The sequence below is a fragment of the Saccoglossus kowalevskii genome, chromosome 11 (genome assembly GCF_978046115.1).
Source record: "Saccoglossus kowalevskii chromosome 11, keSacKowa6.1, whole genome shotgun sequence".
NCBI lineage: Eukaryota > Metazoa > Hemichordata > Enteropneusta > Harrimaniidae > Saccoglossus > Saccoglossus kowalevskii.
Window position 1 is genome coordinate 11254846 of NC_140651.1, and position 27809 is coordinate 11282654.

At 33.2% G+C, this 27809-nt stretch overlaps 2 protein-coding genes and 1 long non-coding RNA gene across 3 annotated transcripts in view; 1 reads left to right on the top strand and 2 right to left on the bottom strand.

Annotated features, from left to right (window-relative positions):
* Nucleotides 1–755: 755 nt before the first annotated feature.
* LOC146736183 (glutamyl-tRNA(Gln) amidotransferase subunit A, mitochondrial-like) lies at nt 756–17645 on the bottom strand. The gene is given in 8 exon segments (XM_085505189.1): nt 756–931; nt 2313–2518; nt 3752–3869; nt 4599–4791; nt 5853–5965; nt 7788–7963; nt 11859–12083; nt 17641–17645. Coding segments are annotated over 8 exon segments (1212 nt in total).
* Nucleotides 17646–18811: 1166 nt separating this feature from the next.
* LOC146736184 (uncharacterized) lies at nt 18812–19787 on the bottom strand. The gene is made up of 2 exons (XR_014930903.1): nt 19335–19787; nt 18812–19056 (listed from the first exon to the last, which is right to left on the bottom strand). It is a non-coding gene; the product is annotated as an uncharacterized LOC146736184 (long non-coding RNA).
* A 2993-nt stretch (nt 19788–22780) lies between these two features.
* Nucleotides 22781–27809, top strand: part of LOC144359564 (androglobin-like) — a 35156-nt gene continuing 30127 nt past the window's right edge. Inside the window, exons 1-4 of the mRNA XM_085505190.1 lie at nt 22781–22804; nt 23180–23230; nt 25029–25062; nt 25498–25668. Coding sequence (XP_085361316.1) covers nt 22781–22804; nt 23180–23230; nt 25029–25062; nt 25498–25668 — 280 coding nt within the window. The remainder of the gene's footprint in view (nt 22805–23179; nt 23231–25028; nt 25063–25497; nt 25669–27809) is intronic.

Genomic DNA, 27809 nt, shown 5'->3' on the forward strand with positions numbered 1-27809 from the left:
GAGAGTGGGTGTTTTTCTTATTTTGGGGAGAACATTAAACTTTACATGTGTACCAAGTTCCATGCTTTTATCATAATTTGAACATTTCTTATCTGCTGGGAAACCCATAAAAACATGAATAATTCACAAATAAATGAATTCCTTCAGGTAAAAGATTAAAAGATCACATATCCCCACACTGACAGTGACAATTCAGCCTTTGAGAAAGTTATCCTTTAATAAAAAAAAAAAAAGCTTTTTGGCGTCAAAATAAGAACAATGTTCCCAAAAAACAGAGAACAGAAGCAAGTCTGACAAATGTCAAACCTATATACCCATCTATAAGATATGAAAAAAAGGTATATTTGGCAAATCGAAATACTCATCTAGACTCTTCAGGTAAACATGTCAACACTTGAGAAGCAGAGATTCACACAATGTCACACGACTTATCAACAGATCATTTCAATATCTCAACAGATTGTAAAAAATTCTAGCAGAACTATGGTGTTGATCAGTACATTAGATTATATTTATAGTTTAAATATTTTATAAGATGAATCTCTTTAAAACATGTTTCAGTGTTAAAGGGCAAATAAATAGTATGAAATATAGCCATCAGAGACAGAAATCTTTGAGTTTAGTAGTACCTTATAAGTCTTAAATTTATTAGGTTTATTTTGATTTGTTTTGTTTTGCTAAATATAAATACTGAGGTACAAATCACGTCTCATTTTAGGAGATTACCTTCCGCTTCGTATTTTCACGTTTATTTGTCAGAGATCCTCTTCAAGAACTGTTGATAAATCTAATCTTTGAAAACTAACTTCTTGTTCAAACTATTTGGCAACTTGCAACATTTTGTAATCCTGATACCATTGACCTATGAATTGCAAACCAATGGGAAGTCCAGATGATGATAAATATGCAGGAACAGTGACTGCAGGCACACCTGATAAAAAGAAGAGACAGTAACTGCACAGGGACACGATAATTGTTCATATTTTTGGATTTGCATCAGCAATCTCAATGCAAAGATTGATTGTTTAAAAAATATTGCAGTTTTATAATATATTCATGACATGCATAATGTACATCTCCACAGTGTGATGAGATAAAGAAAAAGTTCACATCACATATTGTTGATATAGGGTATGTTAATACAAATTGTGGTGAAAATGGTTCATTTTAGCATAGACCTTAGAGAACAGGGCCATAATACTGTGGGTATCCCTTTCATGTAACCTTAGTTATAATCCTCTGATAATAAATCTATGTCAACACCACTGTTACATTCTCTCCTCTTCCATAAGCCAAACAAATGGCTGCCAGGGAGTAGCTACACAAAATGAGCCAACTTTGTGGTTAGAATATTATCAGAAAAATTACATTTGATTAAAACTGAATAGCCAAGTCCAAGTGAAACTAAAAATTGCAAAGTTAACAGTTTTTATTCCATTATGAAAACAGGAAAGGAAAACAAAAATGGTCAGTTTTCTCTACAAGAAAACAAAACTGCCTAAACGTAAACAATGACCTGTCAAAATTTGTGTCATTATAGAAGTGGATTTTTCATTATATTTAGAAGAGATATAGCATAGTGCACCCGTTATACACTGACAAATGTGAATATTGGCACAGCATAACTTATCAAACATATAAAAAAGCATAGAAAGGTAACAACTAAAACTGTTTCTGACGTATATTAATGGGATTATCTACACAGGAGATGATAACCCACGTTGCATACAGGAAACTGGATTTTCCTTTGTCTCAGACAGAAGTTGCATGTCCCTGTTTTCTAAGGTCTATGATTTTAGCAAGCTCAAGTATTTTTAGATATATTATTCAGTCCCTCTAAAAAATTAAAATTAAAATAAATCCTAGCAAAATTGGAGAAGATATCACAGAATTGCCATAAAGTAGCTATGAAGTAGAATACTGTGACAACGACAAACTTAGAATACAAGGCTGGAAAATTATATACTGTAAAACATGTTGAAAATGCGGCATGCAATTTTAGCGAATTGTAGTAAAATGACGTAATAGTGAAATGTTGATTTAGCGAATCTCTTTTGTCATTGTTGATTTCTTTGTTTGGCGACCATTTTGAATTGATAATAAAGTCATTAGCGACATCTTGAATTAGCGAATCAGTTCTCTCGCTAAATTCGCGAAAAAGACGTGCTCGCGAAAAAGAAATGTTTTACAGTAATCACATTCAGTGTCATTTCAAAATTTTCATGTGAAAATGGATCCCGTTTTTAAATGTAACTTTTTTGTGAACATATATCTATATAGAACAGTTAAATGTTACAAGATTCTAAACTTACCAGCCATATTTATTGGTTGTGTTAGTACATCTTGTTGTTCAGACTGTTTTCTATGATCAACGGTTGTAAAGTCTTTATACGTTGGTGCATCACTAATGGTTGTTGGGGTTAATAAAATATCCACACCACTGTTAAAAACATTTATAAAATCGTCACTTATTAATCTACGTATCTTCTGAGCTTTTAAGTAATATTTCTCATACATCCTGCAAAAAATGTACATATAGTGTAGTGTTATACATAAGGTTAATATTGGTATGAGGTTTATCAAATTGACAAGCACAAAGTTCGTTATTTAATAAAAAAAAAAAGTTTGCATTTTTAAAAGCTGTAATTATTTTTAGATCAAAACAAGTCCAGTGTAGGCTCCATTAAAATCGACTTACGGGGGTATATCCCTAATAATAATTCAACCAAGGTGGCCCCTGTTTCTTTTTCTGCTTCTGTTTGGATCTCGACTGATTTTTCTCAGCAAGACCAAGGCCAAAGAGCAAGTAATACCCTTGACTTTTAGATGCTTAACCCTATTTTATTTTATTTTATTTTTTATCAGTTTCACTGATCAGGAATTTCAGAACAGAGATTAACAAAGAAAGGTATTTCATGTAGCTCACAATACACACAATTAAAGTTGGTTTGTTTGAGTTTTTAAGGATGCTATCTGTAATAATTTCACAGTGCATGTAAGTATATATTCCAGAATGATACAAACAAAACAGAAACACAACATTTTCATTGGGTGACCACATTTTTGAAATGATGAATGCACATTTCAGAAGGGAATAAGCACTCCATTCAACAAGTTATTGTCTCTCAATTTGTATATTGTAGTTCTCGGAATTGTTGTTTGACATTAATTTCATCAAAACAAAAAAACAAATTGACTATAATGAAACTGAATGCATTACAAAATGATTTGAATCGATTTGACTTTGCACGATCAAAATACATGTATGAGTACAACAATTGCAGATACAAATGACCAACTGTTAATTGAACTTTTCTTAAAACTTAAAACATGGGTAATAGTTTATTTTGTTTGACGACTAGTTGCATGCCAGACAATACATGTATTTGAAATGCTATATGTTACTAAATTCCAAAAACACCTGTGAATTTGTAAATACCTCTGAATTGACTGATTTTGGGATAAATTAATTGTAGGTAAACATGATCGCGAAGTATAGTATACTGCTGCGAATAAATCTCTTTGAGATTGTGTTTTATATCTACCTTGTAATTTGTAATTCAAAGTAAATGTGTTACAATATTAAGTCTTGTCCACCTACAAAACCAGTCATACTATGTCCAAGCAATGACATGATCCATTAACAGATAACCAACAAACTCATTTGAACTACATGTGTACTTTGTTATAAAACAATGGTGCATGGAATGTGAAAGAGGAATAAAGTCAAACTGAAGTGAGATGATGATACCCTTTAAGAAGAAAATAATTGCCAGCCAGTATTCTGCCTCTAACCACATCATTAAAACCTTCATGCCTCGTCTCAGAAAACAATTCCTCCACTGAACGGTTCACATCAGCACGATGACCTGTGAAGATAAGAAATATTTGTGTCTTAATTGCTTTTTTCATTTATCATTATACACACTGGAAAGTATGGACAAATTGAAAGATTTGGAAGCCCATTAGCAGAACCGTTAATTCAAAGAATCAAGTTCCACAATCACCATGGCGACACATGGTTCATGATGCAGAAAAAGCTGTGGTTAGATAATAGAGGTATATAACAAATAAATTGTGAACATGATATTTTGAATTACTCAATTAGAATGATTGTATAACATCAGCTTTGTGGTTAACAACACTCAACTAGATGTGATTTTACCAATATGTGCCTATCAGGCTAGACACAACAGTTATGTTACATACTAATTAGGAATGATTAGGCTCTGCAACACTTTTACTATGTTGTATAATTGATTGAGGCAACATTTGATCTGATATGACTAATTTTGAACATATATTGAGCCAAATGATGTTCAGTTATCTACATGAAATCAACCCAATTTGCATGAGGTTTTTAGCAAGTCAGCACACTGATCTCTTTCCAGAACAAATCACCAACAACAAACCATTTTTATTTGAATAAACACAACCAAATAAAATATGATCTAGCACAGATTTAAAAAAAATATTTGTGGCCTTCTGGAAATTATCAGAACTAATTTTCAAAAGTTGAGGTGTCACTCAATACAATTATGCATAGTGAGTCAAATATAGTTGAAGATAATTTTGCAGTAGATATAAGAATAACTTACCAAATTCAATTCCGTCATAGCGTGCCATATTGGATGCCACTTCTGTAGCACATAGTACTGAGTAACATACAATTGAATATTGTGTATTTGGTAGACTCACTTCACTCACTTTAGCCCCTGCATTGTCAAACAAATCGGCCGCTCTCTTCCACGATTCGATAACATCATCTGATAAAGATGGGGCATAATACTCCTAGAAAGATAATTACTTTATAAATAAAATTTTTAAAAAAATCACTGAAAAAAGTACAGCCAACTTGTGTATACACAAAAACGTAACCAAAGTTAGGGACAACGTCAAAAGATCGATGTTGGATAAAAAACTTATTTCCTTTAGTTTGGGGGTGGAGGGGGGGTGGGTGGTTTGACCTCAAAAAGTTTCCATCCTACAAAAACGATTTTATTTGTTAATGAAGTCAAAAAAATCTTGGAGTATTTGTAGTTCGTTTTTTTCTATCCAATCATGGACAGAAATAACCGAAAAGGGGAAAAAATGGTTTGGTTCGAGTGTAAATTTGTGCGTCAAATGAGGTGCATTTGTAAAATCTTTTTACACCCACCCGACAACCAACTGCTATGCAATACTACTGTCCGATTATCAATTTGTATTTAATGGTGAATGTAGTCTGACGCCATGACCAATATTTATCAATTAAGTTTCAGTGGGGGGTAGGTTTGGAAAAAAACTAAAGGAATTAAGTTTTTTATCCGACATCGATCTTTTGACATCGTCTCTTACTGTACAAATATTTCAGTAAGTCTTTGATCTACAAAATCCATTAAAATCTGACATGGGTATTCTAATTGTCAATGTTCAACTTTTTTGTTTTGTTTTATCAGCAGTGCAGTTTTGCATTTAGTGTTTTTGCTGACTCAGAGCATTTCAAAATACTTAGTCTAGCAGTTCAACCAGCAACATTAGACAGGGAACCAATAACAATTCACGATCAATAACCATTTATAATTTAGAAACATTCCTATTGGTGGAAATATAATTAAATCTATATAATAAATTAAGTAACATTTTTTGAAATTTTCTGTCTGACTTTTTTTCAAAGGACAAATTGACATCAATATAATAATTAAAACTTGAATGGCATGCAGTATATACACAAAGTCAAAGTCAGAGTCAACAAACCAAACTATTTGTGTAATACACATAGTGACAGTACTATTATAAGAATTTCTTTCTTATTAATTCAATGATGAAAATTCAAGTTAAAAATGCATTTTGACTGATGTGTGTAAACTTACCTTTGGAATACCTATATGTAAATTTTTAACTGTGATTTCATCAGGAAGTATTTCAGGATGAAATGAATCCATTACAGTTGTAGAGTCAAAAACATCATGACCACCAATAGCACCTGATAATATAAGTTTATAATATTATATATTATTATACATCTATCACTGTAACGCTATAAGTTACAGTGTGCCGTAATTTTGTCCACGTTTGGGTCAAATAACAGATTGACAAACAAGGGCATGATTTTGGCATGAGCCTAGAGGGTCGCGACTAACATGAACGCAACTGCTGTAATTTTTGTGCAAACATAAAAGATTTGGGCACATACCAAGATCCCATAATGTGAACATAATGTCACCAACATTGACTCATTCCAGGTTATTGATATTATTCTTGAATATTTTCCTATGTTTACATTGGCCACAGACACGCTATTGAGTGCAATGCAAATGTTCACACAGTTCAAATTAGTAATGAAGTTACAAAATACACCTGGAACATACTATCAATTGACCAATCAATTCAATCTTACCTAAAACTGTTGTAACATTTACATATCTACCGAATACACCAGGTACATCCAATGAATTGACCAGTGGTATTCAATCTTACCTAAAACTGTTGTTACATCATCTACATATCTACCGAATACACCAGGTACATCCAATGAATTGACCAATGGTATTCAATCTTACCTAAAACTGTTGTTACATCATCTACATATCTACAGAATACACCAGGTACATCTAATGAATTGACCAATGGTATTCAATCTTACCTAAAACTGTTGTTACATCATCTACATATCTACCGAATACACCAGGTACATCCAATGAATTGACCAATGGTATTCAATCTTACCTAAAACTGTTGTTACATCATCTACATATCTACCGAATACACCAGGTACATCTAATGAATTGACCAATGGTATTCAATCTTACCTAAAACTGTTGTTACATCATTTACATATCTACCGAATACACCAGGTACATCCAATGAATTGACCAATGGTATTCAATCTTACCTAAAACTGTTGTTACATCATCTACATATCTACCGAATACACCAGGTACATCTAATGAATTGACCAATGGTATTCAATCTTACCTAAAACTGTTGTTACATCATCTACATATCTACCGAATACACCAGGTACATCTAATGAATTGACCAATGGTATTCAATCTTACCTAAAACTGTTGTTACATCATTTACATATCTACCGAATACACCAGGTACATCCAATGAATTGACCAATGGTATTCAATCTTACCTAAAACTGTTGTTACATCATCTACATATCTACCGAATACACCAGGTACATCTAATGAATTGACCAATGGTATTCAATCTTACCTAAAACTGTTGTTACATCATCTACATATCTACCGAATACACCAGGTACATCCAATGAATTGACCAATGGTATTCAATCTTATCTAAAACTGTTGTTACATCATCTACATATCTACCGAATACACCAGGTACATCCAATGAATTGACCAATGGTATTCAATCTTACCTAAAACTGTTGTTACATTATCTACATATCTACCGAATACACCAGGTACATCTAATGAATTGACCAATGGTATTCAATCTTACCTAAAACTGTTGTTACATCATCTACATATCTACCGAATACACCAGGTACATCTAATGAATTGACCAATGGTATTCAATCTTACCTAAAACTGTTGTTACATCATCTACATATCTACCGAATACACCAGGTACATCTAATGAATTGACCAATGGTATTCAATCTTACCTAAAACTGTTGTTACATCATCTACATATCTACCGAATACACCAGGTACATCTAATGAATTGACCAATGGTATTCAATCTTATCTAAAACTGTTGTTACATCATTTACATATCTACCGAATACACCAGGTACATCTAATGAATTGACCAATGGTATTCAATCTTACCTAAAACTGTTGTTACATCATCTACATATCTACCGAATACACCAGGTACATCCAATGAATTGACCAGTGGTATAAGACCATGCCTTGAACATAATCCATATGTTGGTTTCAGACCCACAACACCACAATATGATGCTGGGTTCCTAACAGATCCACCAGTATCTGATCCAAGTGCACTATGGAACAATTAAGCAAGAATATATATATAATATTCAAATACATCTATGAATGGTGAAAAGCATGCAAGTGAAATTATTTGATGTGAACTTACATACTACTAAACTAAGTAGTATTAGTGCTTTATAGTAGCTTTTATTTGTTCTTTAAGTAATACATTTTTGTTTATACATAGTTTCTAGTCTAATCTTGTTTATATTTGTTTGTAAATTTTTTGTTTTGTTTATTTCTTTTGTTTATACAAACCATAAATCAAAGAAAGCTTAGAAAGAACTCCCATGTGCTGAGAGTATTGGAGACACATTAAATATAATTCGAAATTACTTAGCTGAAAACTAATTATGCAAATCAGAAAATTAATATGACCAGATTTGAGTGTAAAACTAACGAGGTCTGCGCAATGTAACAGAAAATCTATGTCTCCAAGTTTAATTGAAATGTGATTAGAACCAAAAAATTATGAATTATTATGCTTATTAGGGAATTAATATGAACAGATTTTTACCCCAAACTAATTAGGTTTGTACATTGTCCTAGAGCATCTTTGTACTAAGTTTCATTGAAATGGAATAATTAGTACCGTGAAAACTCCAAAATTTCGACCCCTCTAAAAATTCGAACGCCTATTTATTTGCCGGGTTTCGGTGTTTTATTTACCTCCAAATTTTCGACTCCACTAAAAATTGCCGACTCATTCTTATTTGAAAATTGCGACCAGTTTTAGTTTTCCCCCAAACGAAAAAAAACCGATGTGAGCGTTCAAACGGGACCTTCCTCAAAGGCATGAATCCGGGTTTCTGATTGACCGAGAGATTTTTATTTTATTGGTAACGAAAATATATTCTAAATAAACGAAGTTTCAAATAAAAACGAACAAAAAAATCTCGGCATGCTGCGTTTCTGAATTGTTGATTATTACTGTACTCAGTAGTGATTATAATAATGTACACAAAATAAATTTGTTGAATGGTTATGAAATACAAATAAAAGTCAACTTAGTTTCATCGTAAGCGAATGATTCCGGTCTCGTATAAACGTTTGATGCATGATGCTGTAGGATATCCGCCATGTTCTCTTAGGTCAAATAGGTCAAATCGCTAATTAACCAATCAAAAAGCTGGATGATGCCAACGTGTTCAAATTACCATAGCTTATTTAAATATGTTAATGTTATTGAACGCAATGCGGAAGAGATTGATGTTGTAGTAGGATATTTTGGCTTGGATTTTGATGCGAAAACGGCATGATTTTTTTTAAATAAAAAAAATTAGTTGTTTTTAAAAAATAAACTGGTCATCTGAAGAATAATTTAACATTGTTCACAGTGATAACAGCTCATTCTCGAAAGGAAGCTTAGACTCTTATTTTAGCCGGCAGGATTGATTGAAATGTCCGAAAAATGACGCCAAAATACACCTTAAAAGTCCCATTTTATTTTCTTAAATCCCATTTTATTTTTTAATCCAAGGGCGAATTTACGGCATAATTTGGTCCCTCAAATAAGGGACACGTGGGCTTTGATTCTAACCGGATACATTGCACTGGGTCGGGGAGATCGTTTGCTAAACTTCCATGTATCTTTTGTCCAATGGGTACCTGTACTTCGAACATTCGCAAGTTTTCCTAGGTAGTGCGAGACAGCTTTCTCTTTTGACCTATTAGTTTTGTGCTGACCTCTTCTCCGCGTCTTGATGTTTTGTTTTGCTTGTCATAATACTCACTGATTGATGACTTTGTTTAGATTTTGAGTTACAACTCGGCCACGACCTTTGCTTTTACCGTGAAACATGAGGAAGTTTACGTCAATTGACGGACATTGCATTTTTTAAAAACTAATGAAGCACACTGTCTATCATTCCCATTTTTTTTGCTGATTTCTATTCTGAAAAATTCGACCGTCCGAAAATGCACCTTAATTTTGACTCTAAAAACACGTCACATTTCTAACACCAATTATTTAAAACCGGTTGAAATTTTGGAGTTTTTACGGTGCTTTAGATATCAGTGTGAAAGCTTAAAATTGGTTAATTATGCAAATTAGGTAATTAATATGTACAGATTTTAACCCACAATTATTCAGATCTGTCTATTGTCCTACAGCATCCATGTACATTCATTGATATGTGATGTATGGTACCTGAGATATCAGTGTGAAAGTTGGTTAATTATGCAAATTAGGTGATTAATATGCACAAATATTTACCAGGAACTAATTGGGTCTGCATAATTCTAGATTCATTGAAATGTGATGATTAGTACTTTAGATATCAGTAGAAAAGCTGAAAATTAATTATGCAAATTAGGTAATTAATATGCACAATTATTTACCCTAAAACTAATCAGGTCTCTGCATAGTCCTAAAGGATCTATGTACCAAGTTTCATTGAAATGCGATGATTAGTACTTGAGATACCCGTGGAAAAGCTGAAAATTAACTAATTATGCAAATTAGGTGATTAATATGCACAAATATTTATCGAAAACAATCAATCTCTGCATAGTCCTTGAGTATGTAAGTACCAAGTTTCATTGAAATGTAATGCTAACTACTTATATCAAATGCTGAAAATTAATTAATTATGCAAATTAGGTAATTAATATGTACTGATATTACCATACAAACTATCAGGTCTGTGCAGTGTCGTATGACATCTATGTACCAAGTTTCATTGAAATGTGATGATTAGTACTTGAGATATCAGTGGAAAAACCGAAAATTGACTAATCATTATGCAAATTAGGTAATTAGTATCCACGGATTATTACCAAAAACTAATCAAAACCTAGCATTAGTTCAGAGCATCTATGTACCAAGTTTCATCAAAATCCAATGAGTGGTTGTTTAGATATCAGTGGAACAGTCATGGAACCACTAAAAAATAGCTAATTATCATGCAAATTAGGTAATTAATAAGCACGGATTTTTACCAAAAATTAATCAAATCTGCGCATATGTTCAGAGCATCTATGTACCAAGTTTCATCAAAATCCAATGAGTGGTTCTTTAGATATCAGTGGAAAAGTCATAGAACAGCTAAAGATTAGCTAATTATCATGCAAATTAGGTAATTAACGAGCATGGATTTTTACCAAAACCTAATCAAATCTGCGCATTGGCCCAGAGCATCTATGCACCAAGTTTCATCAAAAACCGATGTATGGTTCTGGAGATAGCAGTGGAACAGTCGGACACACATACACACACACACACACATACACACATACACACATACACACATACACACATACACACATACACACATACACACACACATACAGACACACTAACTGCAAAGACTCCCATTTTGTGCTTCGCACATGGGAGTCAAAAAAACTTCTGTAGTAAGTTTTTTGTGTTGAATTATCACAATCAAAGTCTCAGAGACTTACAACATTACAGGTAATTTCATTGTTCCCAAAATAACAAGTTATGACATGACATATTCTTCTTCATGCAAATGTAAACCCAATTTTAACATTTGAAACAGAAACTGAAATGAATGCATGTCAATATGTGTGAAATGATAACATATGCGTATAGTTTGAATGTGATCAGGCCACCATGTCTGAGATACAGGTGCTAGCAGCCCATACATGGATACACTAAAGAGGAACTCGAAATATCCATTTTTGAACAGTGACTAAATATTGATTTGAGTTCAATTGTAATGAGAATCAGAAATCAGAACAACAATATACAGATGGTATTTTAAAATCAGCAGATATTGCTTTAGACAACAGTCACAATATCTTAATTTTATCTACCTAATCTTTTTTAAATATACCGGTACTTTGACAATCAATATTACACAAATAAACTTACAAAATATAAAATAAAATAATTCCATGCAGTTTTGAAACATAATCACACATTAATACACATGAAATACTCACACAAAGGCTGTGCCTGTTGCTACTGCAACTGCACTACCCCCAGAACTACCACCACTGACAAACCAATCAGACCCATCAGTACCAGTCACATGACTATGTGTTGATCTGGTTCTTCTTTTGATTGGTTCATTTGTCGTCAAAGGTGATTGTGAAGCATGTTTCTCCTTATATGGGTATTTCCAGGGATTCCTAACTGGTCCATGTATACTCTCTATGCTGCCAGATCTAAATAGATGGAACAGGAATTAATAATTTATTATTATTAATAATAGATAAGTCATCAATTTTATGTATTAAAAATGATGGTGATTGGTGCCAAATTATTTATTCATTACAAACAGCGTCCGGATAACTTTCGGAAATTCCGTCGCGTTTCGGAAAGATTTAATTTTCACAACTTTTGAATATTTATTCATACTTTTAGGCTAGTGAGGAGGTTATAATAATTTTTCATTTCACTTTAACTCTGTTTTTTTCACCCCTCAGACCCCTTTGAAAAGTCACTTCTGGCCATTGTAATGGCCACTTTTTTTTTAATGGCCAGAATACCAACCAGAAATTTGTTAATGGTCAAAATATTGGCCAGTATTTTCAAACTGATAGTTATAATGACCACTATTTTTACACTGGTCAGAATAATAGTAATTTTTTATTTAATGATGGGGTGGGTGACAATCTATTTTTTTAATGGGTATTATAATGATCATTTTATTTTTCATTACATGAATAAAATGGTCATTTTTTTTTTCATGTCACAGATATACCCGGTAATGGCACATGGGGATTGACAGCTCTCCTCTTTTTCCTCACTCGCTTCAGTTTGCTTCAATTTTAAGCCAGTACAATTGTAGGTAAACGTAAAATACAAGATTTTGAAAAATTTGAAATATGGAATTATATATCTTGAAAAAATATGACGTTTTGGGTTAATTTGTTTTTAAAATCACAACAAATCATGCACTTGATACTGTTGACTTAATAATATATAGTATAATGCAATAGGTTATTATTGAACATAGAAGATGACCCGTTTTCAAAATTCGGCCTAGATCCTTATCACGGGCGCTAACGAAGTGTGTGCAAACATTGAGCCCAGGCTAATCACCCAAAATACCATTGTACTTGATGTCCATTTGAAAATTTAACTATTATATTCATAACTATTCTTATTCATAACTATACTAAACTTGACAATCAATACAAGCACATTCTGTGACATTATTCTTGAGATAAAAATGGACTGACAATGAGACTCTGTACTACATCCTGTTCTTATAAAGGCAATATCCAGCATTTTAATACCTTGAACAAACAAACAAACAAGACATTCACTACTGAACCTTTGAAAAGTGTGCAACCCCAAAAATACTCAGCAACTGACTTTCCACCAATAAAAGTCACATAAACAGCTGGTTACTCCAAAAAGTCACATAAACAGCGAGTTATTAATCCGAAAAAAGAGCCTGTCTTTATGAGTGGGGTTAAGCTCAAACATAAACAAAATTCCCATTTTAATAATGACAAAAAACTAAAGTTTAGTCTTCAAATACACCCAAACTATAACATTTTAAATTGAAACTTTTCATAACATGTGTTATAAACTGTAGAAGTTTATGTTGAAGGGTTGATGGAAGGTGATTTTAAAGTGGCTAAGACACAGTCAACTAAAAAATACCCATGATGCTCTGCTTTATTTTTATATTTTGCTATTTTCTCTATTATGAATGGTTTAATGTGATATGAAAATTATCTGTGAAAATATTCCACGACTACTGCATGTGTACAAAACTGGGTTGGGTGGTTCAGTAAGTTATATGGGGGAGGGGGTCTAGCATAGAGCTCCATGTGTGTAGCGCTAGCTGACTTAGCAGTGAATGGCATGTTTTTTTGTTCACGGTATTATAATGCTGGACAATAATAGTGTTCATGCTACATGAAGTACTGGCTAAGATTTTAGCTGATGTTTGCATTTTGACTAGACCCAATTGCATCCATGCATTGGGAGGGCCAGTCCTTAGCACGGGGGCTAAGGGGCGCTGTTTACGAACGCAAAATTTCTGCTGCTGACATGTTTCATTCTAATTTATGAAGCGAAGTGCACTGGAACACGAGCGTAGACAGACCGACTTATTTGGATGCACAGGAACAGTATATAACAGCGTTACAGAATGCAGAGTTTTATTAGTGCATGTCGTAGACAGCGAACCAAATTGGCGTTGTTGTATGCTCTACTACAGCGACCCAATCAGTGTGGAAGCGTGTACGGAGTAATTAATGACTGGTGGGATACTAGTAGACGACTTCCCCAGAAGTCGAAGATATGGTGTTTCGCATGCGCACGCATGCTGTTTTGGGGTGTAACGTAAATTGCACATGTGATATTGCTTTTGAGTGTACCAATCAACATCACAAAAATTCCCTTCTAACAACTATCAGCAAACTAGTATCGGAAGCACCACAATGGTTTAAAAAAAAACAATTGAAAAAACTGGTGATGATATTAATAAAAAAAATAAGCATTATAAATCAATAAAACATGGAAAAGGAATGAAAAAAAAAATATTAAGGGAGAGAAATATATGGTGGTTGTTTCGATAATTTGTGGTTGGTTTATTTCGGTTAACAGTGTAGTTATGGCACTGTACCATTGCTGTTTAATTGTTTGTTCATAATTGCTGCCTCCCTTGGGAAACAAGTTTGGGTGTTCTTAGCCAGTGCAGAGACCCTCAACACTGTGGCCTGTGCTATAACTGTTGGGCCCTCCTGTGAGTGAACACAATTGGGTATAGCTGATATGCAAACATTTGGGATTCACTTATATCTTAGCCTGTACTTGGTCAAAGTCCCTCTTATGACTATGACTTGGTGTAGCCTGAAACCAGACTACTGTGGATTAGTGATGTTTTGTAATGGATTACCTCCCTGATGAGTACATTTAAATAACAATGGAAACTAGCATATCACTGGCAACACATATAAGGATTTTGGCAAATTTTCACCGTTTTGTATGAAACTATTTTCACAACAACATTAATGTTTTACAATAAATTATATCAAACATATGTATAATTTAGTAGTATTAAAACTTTTTAAGTTTTTTTGAATTAAGAATGCACCAATCTTACTAGGAATCTACTGTAGAATACTTTATTTTCGCTTGGAATTTATTTTCGCTATTTTCGCTGAAGGGATGATTCCGTGAAAATAAAATCCGGTGAATATACTTTTTTTCCTATATTTCACATTAATCTCATCAAACATCAGTGAAAATAAATTCCAAGCAAAATGCCCAAAAAGCCTTTTCAGCGAAAATAAATTCCAGCGAAAATAAAGTACTAGTATTCCACAGTATTCAAATCTAACCCTTAGTATGCTAATTTAATAATGGCTCATCAAAGGTATTGAATTACTGAACACACATCTTTGCATAGTTTCCAAAACTAAAATATTATTTCATGCTCTGGCCCCTCTCATGTAACAGTTTAAGAATACGTACATTATTTAAAATCATTTTAAAAATGCGACTGGAATGTCCAGGCCCAAACTTCTGCTGCTGCAACATCCGTTCATTCTTGCATATACATGCAATTGTTTCTCTGAGATTCTGCATGCAACCAGTTTATTTTTTGAACTGAATAACAGATTCCTAGAAGTTTATTTTGACATTTCCAAATAACACTATATATAATTTAACAATTTCAGGAATAGATTAGATTGCTTGCTATTCCATTAGAAACTCTTACTTCCAAGTGTGATTTTCAACAACCCTTCTGAATTCTGGAAAACATTGCGTGAAATGAATAATGAAGAATCGCACAACGAGTGTAATAACAATATAAAACCAGTTGAATGGCTATCATATTTTAAAAAGTTATTTAATGCAAATTCCACATCCCACAGTGACGATTTAACTACTGAATTAAAGAACAAAGAAGAACACATGGCTCTTAATTCTGACTTGAACGGTCCAATTCTAAAAGATGAAATTTTAAAAGGAATTAACCTATTGAAAAATAATAAAGCTTCGAGTCAAGATAAAATTTGCAATGAAATGCTAAAACACAGCCAAGCCAACTTACTGAAAGCCATACATAAGCTTTTTAATATAATTTTTAATTCAAACCACTTTCCAGATTCTTGGAACCTCAGTTTTTTGATACCAATCCACAAATCCGGCTCCAAATCCAACCCATCTAACTATAGAGGCATCGCCATTTCTAGTTGCCTTGGCAAATTATTTACAAGCATTCTAAACATTAGACTAACCACATTCTTAGAAAAAAAGAACATACTTTCAAACAAGCAATTCGGATTCCGAAAAGATCGACGCACAACAGACAATATCTTCATTCTTAAGACAATAATTAACAAATATCTTTATAATAGCAGCACTGCCAATAACAAAGAAAATATTAAAATACAAAAAAATAATAGTAAAAATACAAATAAAATATATGCGTGCTTTGTTGACCTAAAAAAGGCCTTCGACAGTGTCTGGCATCAGGGGTTGTATATTAAATTGTTAAAACTTGGAATATCGGGTAAAATCTATAAAATTATAAAAAATATGTATAGTAAGGTAAAATATAAAGTTAAGAGCAAAGAAGGATTAACTGAACACTTCACTTCAAGGGTGGGAGTAAAACAGGGCTGTAACTTAAGCCCAACCCTATTCAACATTTTCATAAACGATTTACCAGATGTCCTTAATAAACCTAGATGTGACCCACCCAAACTACAAAACACACCTATTAACTGTATAATGTATGCTGACGATCTTGTAATACTTTCTGAATCAAAAACAGGATTACAAACTTGCCTTGATAATTTATCGATATACACTAAAAAATGGCATCTAACTGTTAACACGGAAAAGACAAAAACTATGATCTTTAACAGATCAAACAGACTTCTAGAGAATGATATTTTCTTCTTTGAAGGTTGTGAGTTAATTACTGTAAAATCAACCAATTACCTAGGATTAATAGTAAGCGCTAATGGAAAATTCAAGGAAGGCCTAAAAAGCATAAAAAGAAAAGCTTTAAAGGCCTTATTTTCCTTAAAGGGAAAAACAGGCAAAAATCTAAGTATACCACTGTCACTCTCTCTGTTTGATAAACTAATCAGACCAATTCTCACATATGGTAGTGATGTATGGGGAGATGAAATTTCACTAAAATCACCAATTGAAGATGTACATATAAATTATCTTCGTTTTCTTTTGGGTACATCCAAAAACACTACAACAATGGGTTTATACGGCGAACTTGGACGTTACCCATTGGAGACTTTTATCGAAAAACAAATGATAAAATATTTTAATCGTATAAAGAACTCGTCAAATCCATTACTAAAACTAGCTTTCCAAGAAAATAAAGAAATTAACAGTAAATGGTACACCAATATTGATTCCCTTTTAAATAACATCAACCATTCTTACCTGATCGACAGCGATGAAACTCTAACTGCAAGGGAATTAGGACAAATCAACAAAAATATACAAACATCATTCATATCAACTTGGAAAAGTGAATTACATAATGACAATCGATCAAAACAAAATGAAAAAAATAAATTAAGAACATACAGAGAATTAAAAAACAATTTTGCTTTCGAAACATACCTTGTTACCCTGAAAAACATTGATATGCGCGAAAATTTAACTAAATTCCGCCTCAGTGACCATAACTTGAAAATTGAGACTGGCAGACACAAAGGAATACCCCTTGCTAATAGATTATGCAACCTTTGTGATAAAAATGAAGTAGAAGATGAGTATCACCTCATGATGTCATGTAAAAGATATACCCCCGAAAGAAATGTCCTATTCGAAATAGCAAAAACTATAATCCAAAACTTTAAAAATTTGCCGCTAAAGACTAAATTCATAGCCTTGCTAAACAACAGTGGCCTAACACTCCCCGTAGCAAGGTACCTAAAAAAGTGTTTTGAAATAAGACAGCAACCCCAGTGACAACCTTCTCTCACTATTTGAGTTTTGCATTTTGTTTTCTATCTATCGTAGTATCATTATTTTATACTAGCTATTATCTGTAATGTATTAGCTTAGATTTTTTTTTTTTTTTTTTTTTCTTATCTATTTTCTGTTTTGTAACCTTTTATTCCTTTTTAAACTTTTGTAACCATTGCCAATCCCTCCGGGGAATGTGTAAGTGTTAATAAAATTACCCAAAATTACCCATATGTTTAGCTAACCAAAGGGAAACAAAAGCATAGTGACAGGAAGTCAACACAGCAGAAAGTATGACAAAGGTTTACACTTCAAAAATGACTGGAAAGTAAATAATTTATAACCAAAGACCATCTATGCATAAACAACTAAAGATCTGGGAGGTACAGCTTTGCAAAGTAAAAAAGTCATATGGGGGGAGGGGGGGTTAAAACATTGCTTCAAACACAGTTCCTCTATCGCTGTGCTTCAAAACATCATCTTAATTATTCAGCTCAGTGTACAAACACATAAAGTACAGAAATTGGATAATTAATGAAAACATTAGACAAAACAAGAATACTAGTATGTAAGCAATATTAAAAGTATGCCATGTTTTGTTTTGTTTTTGAAAAATCATGATGTAGTGCACAGCCATACAGACTGTTTTAGTGGATAATAATATTTTAGGTTTGCAATGTCATACTCCTCCAGATATTCATCAAGTTTTCTTGAGAGGCGATTAGCTTAAGGAGGGGGCTGTGCAAAATGTTTTTTCTCCTCTTTGTTTTTGTGCTATTCTTTTTCTAGTGTAAAATATTTTTTCTCAAAGATGTAGGCGTGTCAAATTTGTTCATGTTTTTGATCTCTACAGGATTTTTTCAATAATATTTTCCTGTTAATTATTATTAAGAAGATGAAAGATTGTGGAGTGAGTGTGGGTGTGTACAAAAGGGTCAGCAAGAAGAACTATATAAGATAGCTGAAAATCATGAAATACCAGTTGAAAGATGTCACTTTTATTTGAGGGAAAACATAAAAAAAGGAATGTACAGTAACTCTACACACTTGGAACTTTCAAAATCTGTGTGCAAATGTAAAACTGATAAACATGCAAATGCTAAACCATTGCATCCATCAATACTGGTTAAACTTTTTTTTCCCCTTAACGTCACGTCCATAAATTCTGGTTCTTCAACTTCTTACGTTCCATTTATATAGTATTTCCTTTTTTTAAATTGTCATTATCTGCAAAAAATAATTCAGATTGCTATTAGCTTACAATGACCAGTTTTTAATTAAGACACTTTGTAATCAATTTTGGAAACAAAAATTTGTGGTGTCTGTGTATTCTGGCATATTTCTGTCCTCACAAATAACAATGTGGATAAAATGACATCTTGTGATATGTCAATTTTTCCCCTATGCAACTCAGATATACTTCCAAAAAGATGATACCCGGTACATTCTGATTGAAAAAATATAAATATCAAATAAAACAGAATAACATCAAATTGTTTCCTAACCGAATATATTAAGGGGTTGTGCCATATATACACACAGTTCATCTCTTGAGAGACTAGGACAGTACACAGTCCCTCTGTGGACAGTACATTGCTGTACTTGGGAACCTAATTTCTGAGAACAATAGGGGGATTTAACTTCCTACAAGAGACAAAAGAATGTTATGTAACAATGCAGCTGCATGATTTTGTCTTTCAAAGTAGGAAGTTGTGTACATACAAAATTATAGAGTCCCTCCACAATGGGAATGCCACCATGCATGTACAACTTCATCGATCCCCAGGTACTTTCACAAAATAAATAATTGTATTATAATTATGATCCAATACAATACCATATTTGCTCTAAAATTACATTTGTGGATACTAAATCATGAAAATATTACATATTTCGACCGTTGAAGATCCCTGTAATTTACCTAAGCGCATGTGCTGCTAATAGAGTAATTATGTTAAGTGTAATATTGTTTCTATATTTTTTTTTCAAAATCAAAAAAATGCTATTAAAAATATAAAAACAGTTTAGTTTGAAAAGTGAAATAATGGTATTCGGATGGTTATGATTTAAGCATGACCTTAGAAAACAGGGTCATGCAACTTCTGTCTGAGACAATGTGCAATGTGGGTTATAACCTCCTGTATAATCTCATTAATACATATACATGTACCTAGAAGATTTATACATCTGAAACAGTTTTTACTAGTATTCCCATTAGTCAGTGTATAACAAGTGCACTATGCTATATCTGTTCTAAATATGATGAAAAATCCACTTGTTATAATGACACAAATTTTCTTGGTCATTGTTTACTTTTAGGCAGTTTTGTTTCCTTGCAGAGAAAACTTACCATTTTTGTTTCCCTTTCCTGATTTCATAGTGGAATAAAAATTGTTAATTTTTACTTTCACTCGCATCAATAGAATGGACTTGGCTATTCAAGTTTTGATAAAATTTAATTTTTCTGATTATATTCCAACCACAAAATTGTCTCATTTTGTGTAGCTACACCCTGGCAGCCATGTTTGGCTTATGAAATAGAAAAAGATGTAACAGTGGTGTTGACATAGCTTTATTATCAGTTTCTCTAAGGTGTTAATTTGGGTAGAGGATTATAACTAAGGTTACATGAAAGGGGTAGCCACAGTAGTATGTCCCTGTTCTCTAAGGTCTATGATTTAAGTAATGTTATACATGTATAGACTAAATATTTTTTTGTCCCAGTTGAGCCAGAGTACCCATGATCAATTTGGCTGACCCAGAAACGCCCAGGACATTTACTGACTGCATATTACACCTTCATTATATTTTGTTTAAGTCTCGCCCATTTGCCCCCTGTATCTTCAATAGTAGTGTTCATGCTACACAAAGTACGGGCTAAAATTTAAGCTAATCTCATATGTTTGAGTTCATGCACAGAAGGAAACAATGGTTAGCACGGGGTAAGGAACGCCCAAACTTATTAAGAATAGGCAAAATCTTCAGAAATTTTAACTATGAGTGCTCAGTAAGAGTAACTAGGAAAGTTAGTTCTACAGTTATAAAACAATACCAAAGCAAATTCAGAAAGTGCAAATTGCAGAATAACAGGAAGTAGCACAGTCTCATCATCGGTACATTTTTTCTTGAGTCAATCTCTCTATATGTGTTAGCGTTGATTGTCATGCAGGAAATGGCACACCAAAATAAAAAGTTATGAATATAGTAGTAAATCTCCTAAATGAACATTAAATACAACGGTTTTTTTAGCCGAGCTAAGCGTTCATGCATGTTTTGTTTTGCCTGTGCTAAGGCTTTGGACTGACCAGATTTACTCTGTACCTAGTATTTCTTAGCCTGTATTCATGCACATTTTGTTAGCACAGGGTAACGTATTGGACCTCTTAGCCTTTGCTAAAGAGCTCTACGTGAATGCTACGAATAAGTGTCTTCTGTTTATTCCTACTTTAGGTGCATACATTCAGGTTCACTTCCCTTTTATATTGATCTCTACAACTCATTCAAATCAAATTGGGCTCAAAGATGAGCAAAGAATATTAGATTTAATGGAAATTTAGTTTAAATCCATGCTAAATTAAAAGTTATTTTGAGTATGAGTTTTACTTTTTTCTTTTGTGCGCAAAGAAAAATGAACTGTTGCACACTGTAGGCATATATCATCTATACTAGTTTACATAAAAAAGGGATTCTGTATGGTATTTGATGTTATGGGCATAATATATACATGTATAGTTAATACATGATTACTAAATTAGATTTCCCAGTGTACAGTACACTATTGCTGGTATTGTCTGAAGAGAAAAAAAAAACAATATACATAGTCTTCAAAAATTTAAAAAAACAAACATTTTGCAGTCAGTTAAATTATTTTATTAAAATAATTTGAAAACATTGCCATGAATGGAAACAAATTTACGTTGATGTTTTTTTGCAGATTTCAGGAGTTGGAAATAACCTTTGTTTATACTTTTCTTGTATTAACAAACATAGGAGCTAATCCTCATTAACACCTACTTGAGCTTGTTGTTTGACAATTATGAATAATAATGAAGCATTACTTACACAGTGTGCCATGACTGAACAAAAACGAAAGCCTCAAAAGACTATCCTGCTACATAAACAACAACAAAAGTATCTAATATTGTATTGAAGTCATTGTAAAATGGTAAAATAATTACAAATTCATACCTTGATGTGCCAGTTGCAGTACTGCAATCGTCCTATGATTCAACACCATCTAAATACTCCGCAGGTTATGCAGTCCACCAGCAGTCACTGGCATCAGCGTTACTATGAAATTTCACTGGGGATCGAGGCAATATTCGCGAAATTTCATTTAAGTGTACTTGCAAGCTTCAGTAAAACTTGGGAAAAATAAATTCCCACACGTATATTGAGCTCACACGAGGTAGCAGGCTGTTTTCTGGGCCATTATATTTAGAGACATGAACAAAAATACTGGTCATTTTATGTATGTAATGAAAAATAAAATGACCATTATACTGCCCATCAAAAAAAAATGTTCATCAACTCCATCATTTAAAAAGCAATTGTAATTATTCTGACCAGTATAAAAAACATGGGTCATTAAAACCGCCATTTTAAAAACACTGGTAAATATTTTGGCCACTTAAAAAATTCTGGTCAATACTCTGGCCATTAAGAAAATAGTGGCCATTATAATGGCCAGAAGTGACTTTTTAAAGGGATCTGAGGGGTGTAAAAACAGTGTTAAAGTGAAATGAAGAATTATTATAACCTTCTCACTAACCTAAAAGCACAAATAAATATTCAAAAGTTTTGAAAATTAAAACTTTCCGAAACGCGACGGAATTTCCGAAAGTAATCCGGACGCTGTTATATGTTCTTGATGTTAATGTTAAACATAATACGTAACTATGTTCAATTAATACATAGCTATGTTCAGTATTCTTCCATAATATATTTTGTAATGTCTTCTATGTGGTGTCATGTGGTAATGTTGTGTATTCATAGTGTTGACAGGCATAATGCATGGTTCTTTGTGATATGTTTTCACATGGAATATTGTCTTCAAAACATAATTTATGTAAAAGCATATTCATATGTGTTGAACATTGCATTTTGTATTAACCTCAGCACATCAATACCTGCCTTACCTCTTTATAAATGGACATTCCCAATTCGCAAAAGACCTAGACTTATACATACTCAAAATAGGAGCAATAAGCTCTGCATGTTGTTTCTTTTCATATGTTAATGCATGTGATTGATGTATTTTGTGTTTTTATTTCTTCCTCTTCTGTCCTTTTTTATGATTTTCTTTCCATTGTCTTTCTATCTCTATTCATATTTATCTTTTGCATCCCAGGAAGGGAAGGAGAAAGATAAAGAGAAGGTGGCGAGACAGACCCTAGTCAGTGTGCGTGTGGTTTTCTCTTTAACCATACTAAAATAAGATGTATTTTTTGCACTTCAGCACTATTTGTCACTAACCAGTGGTTCTGTGTTCAGTGAAAACATGATTGCTTCCTTCATCACAGGCTCTCAGCTGTTCTTCCCCTTGTATACTATACACTAATTGTCTGTAGAATTTATAACATAAATTTTGAAAGATTATTTAATATTATGCTAAATTTCTATAAATGTATTTGTTGTGATCAATTTGCTTTGAAGTAACTTTGAATTGTCAGTTTCTTTCCAGATGAACAATTTTGCATCATGCTTTCTGAAAAGTCAGTGTTTTTTTTGTTTTTTTATGAAACAGCACAGTTTGGGGACCTTCGAACTTACAAAGCTTAAAATGATGGTTTTAATATTTAGCTCAAAGCGCTTATTCCTACAATACTATTATTATGCCATATACACGCCATATATCAAAATTCATGCTCAGTTAGGACATACAGTGCTCTCAGCATGTGCCCTTTAATATAGTGAGCACATCTAAAGAGAGGGCAGGGAGAGCGATAACATTTACATATGTTATTAAATTGACATATCATTTGAATTAATCATACAGATTTTGTTTCTAAAATGCAAGTATTGTGTATATATCCAAGGCTGTTGTGTATATATATATATATATATGTATATATATATATACATATATAGACAGGAAATAAGTGATATTTTGGGAGTGATCTGATATTATTAGAAATTTTTGCCAGCGTAAATATGGTGGTTTACAGAATTAAAAAAATAAGTAAGATTTTGCAGGTATATAATAACAGTAAGGGACGACATCAAAAGATTGATGTCGGATAAAAAACTTAATTCCTTTAGTTTTTTTCCAAACCCCCTTACCCCCCACTGAAACTTAATTGATAAATATTGGTCATGGCGTCAGACTACATTCCCCATTAAATACAAATTGATAATCGGACAGTAGTATTGCATAGCAGTTGGTTGTCGGGTGGGTGGGTGTAAAAAGATTTTACAAATTCACCTCATTTGACGCACAGATTTACACTCAAACCAAACCATTTTTCTGTTTTTTTTTCCCTTTTCGGTTATTTCTGTCCATGATTGGATAGAAAAAAAACGAACTACAAATACTCCAAGATTTTTTTGACTTCATTAAAAAATAAAATCGTTTTTGTAGGATGGAAACTTTTTGAGCTCAAAACCCCCCACCCCCAAACTAAAGAAAATAAGTTTTTTATCCGACATCGATCTTTTGACGTCCTCCCTTAAGGGTATGAACCCTCCAAGATTTCAATTGTGATTTCACATCAATGCATTTTGTTCAACTGGAAAGAAACATGCCAATATCCAAATTACAAAATTGAATTCTCAGATCTCTGGCCTCAATAAATGATGGCAGCATCTTTGCACTTCTTGTATAATTACACGCTTAATAACTCACCAGATTATAACAAAATAATTGTTCATAACTGTAGTAATAGTTTTTAAAAAAACTGATAAATTTTTTACTTGTTGAATAAAACAAAAAAATATTTTGAAATTATGAGTGTTTAAAATTCTTTTTCAACTGTCTTCTGATTCTGAATAAAATAACTTCAGTTTTGGCTGCAAGTCTTGAAAACATGTTATGATTAACCAACTTACTCATAAATTAACAATAACACATCAAGTAGCCGAAACTGAATGTTTTTGTGCAACTTAGTAAAAAAATCAATTTGTGTTTCATGAATTTGCTGATGTGTATAGAATTAATCCAGATCCCTTGTCGCTAACTTGTACTCTATTCTGTTTAGCAGGGCCAAGGTGACGATAGACAGCCACAGTATATGTGTATCCTTTTATATATGTGTAGCTATGAACAGTGCCCTCTTGTGGGCAAAAAGTGATTTTATTTCATTTCTTTTTTTCAAATTTCTTGTTTGAAAATGTTAAAACATTTTAAAGAATAAGATTCTACTACTGAAACTAGAATAAACTGAAGCAGATAAAGCCACTATTTAACCTTATACCTGTCAAAAAGGTTTCCTAGCAAAAAAGGTACATGTATGCAACTGTACAGTGCACATACATAACATACATGTACCATGTTCAGATTCTACATCTTTTCATTTACCTTCTTTCTGTTCCTTGCTTAAAATGCTGATTCCCTGACACTCATGTGCATATTTAAATTTTCAAGGGACGAAAAGCCAAGCTATTGATTTCTAAATTACTGCTTTGGCATCTGTGCATAATTGCAACTGTTTTCCTTAATGCTGCTTCCAGTTGTTGATAGTTTAGAATCAAGTGAAATCATTATTAGCTTTTCATCATTGTCACGTTGGTTTGATCCACCGCCTGAGCCGCCAAAAACAGCACATAGCATGATACGTGAAAGAAAAGATCGGGAATCGGACAAAGACTCGGTTGCTGCTAGTGGTGGCAGTCTCATAGAAGGTTAGTGCTAATCATACAATATTTATAACACTTGCATCTAGCATATAATTCTGTACATGTGTTCATCAAATTCTGTATAACCCTGAATTCTCGGACATTTATCTCATCTTTTATCAACTCTAGCAAACCAAGTTTCAGGTTCACAGCTGACAACAGAGTTCATTGTTGATAGTAAACGTAAGCAAACGTTGGTGCTCTATAACTTGCATGTCTTGATAGTGTTCTTGCTTTTTATTCAAGGTCTGAAGTGTGAATCCTGATGAAATGAGAAGTTAATAGTTGGATATCCTTGTTTCAAAATCTTATCAATTGTAGTGTTCCTGACCAACAGCGCATGTGTTTTAGTGTGTCGTTTGTAGTATGCTTTCAGTGCAGGCACAGATGCACCACAGTGTCGCTGAATATGATAATGAGGTTACTACATTGTACACTGGAATCCTGTGCTGTGTTACTACATTGATGTTTATGTAATCTTAGTTTTTTATCTCAATTAATCAGGATCACTCATCAGTGTGCTCAATATCACATGTGTTTTGTCATTCTCCTTCCCAGAGTTCCTTGCGGTTAGATCACCGAAAGTATCTCTGCCACCACACACCGCCATTTTGTGGTAAAACACCACAAGACTTTTACTACACGTATCATTCGCGTATTTTGGTTATTAGAGTGCTCTGGTGTTGATTTCTTCTTCCTAGTAAACAAGTTTTAAAATTTTTTATCGATAGCTGATAATGATTTTTTCGTAAACATACTGAAAACGGTGAAATAGTTATAATTTACAAAAGAAAATAATTTCATCGCGGAATAACGGTTACTAAGGTGTTACTCGGTTAATCAAACTGACCGTCCTGTCGATTGCCATGCGAAGAAATATGAACAAACGAAAGCACTTCATAGTATTAACGACTAAATCGTCCCACTGTCACACCGTTTGTGTTACAGAAAGAAAAAAAGAAGCTTCTAACTTTGAAAACAGCCAAAATCTGAAAACAACGATACACATTCGTCGGGTTCAAAAATCGAACACTTGCATGGCAATGTTTTGGTGAGCGTCTTTGAAAGTAGTACCCCTGTGACGCATCGACCAATCAACAACAAGCATAAGATCGCATGGTGGCAGAGATATATTCGTGGAATAGAACTCTGCCTGGGAGATTGGTGTTTTGTGTCATAACCTTGAATTATTTATTTCCCAATTTCAAATCCAAAGGCATGTGCGATAAGTTATCAACCAATCTGAAAAAAAAAATATCTAAAAATATCTTGATATGTTGAATTAATTCCTAATTTCCGAGTTACTATTTTTCGCACGAAATTCGATAGAGGGCGTTCTCAAAGTACCCGGATGACAGTCCATTCAACGTTCGTGGTGGGGTTGAAATTTAAGCGGCGTCTGCTGTAAGCAATATACTAGTAGTTACTGTTGCCGAAGTCTTATTTTTTGCAAGAATTGGTCAAAATGGTTAACTGGTATTGTAATGCCCCAGGCCATTCCCGGGGTTGGATTAAAAACAAAATTAAAATCAAAATTAAAAAAAAAAAACAGCGAAATATCCTGAGATGAAGGCGTAAATTTTCATACATTTCTTTTGTCCAAGAAATCAATACTTCAATGCCAGTGAATTTGAATGCGTCGTCGGGAACCTGAGATGACGCCAAGCTATATTCCCGGGTTTGTTCACGGCATTTTCCATCCTGCGCCAGTATTTTTTAGTTCAATAACTGGAGACAGCCGTCTTTCACCCCCAGTTAAACATCGATTGAAAAACGAAGACTCTGTCAGCTTCCCGAGACGAGCGCAAACGAAAACATTGAGCCGGATTTGATGGAAAATTCGCTCGTTGCCGATTCCCACATCGATCTTCTTGTTCAGAATCCTTATGATGGCATTTGTTGCGAAGTTGAAGTTAAAATAACTACGGAAGGAAAAAACGTGTGTCCATTTATGATAACTGCATCTGCTGATCGCCTGGTGAATAAAATATTAAATCAAACTTTACTCTACACATTTGCACCAGAAACTATTTTAGAGTTTGATTTAATAATAAACCATGGCTTGTAAGGATTTTCCTTCATGGACCATTGCCGAATACACTCTGCCATAATGAAAATAAATTCTGTATTCTGCACATGATGAAGCT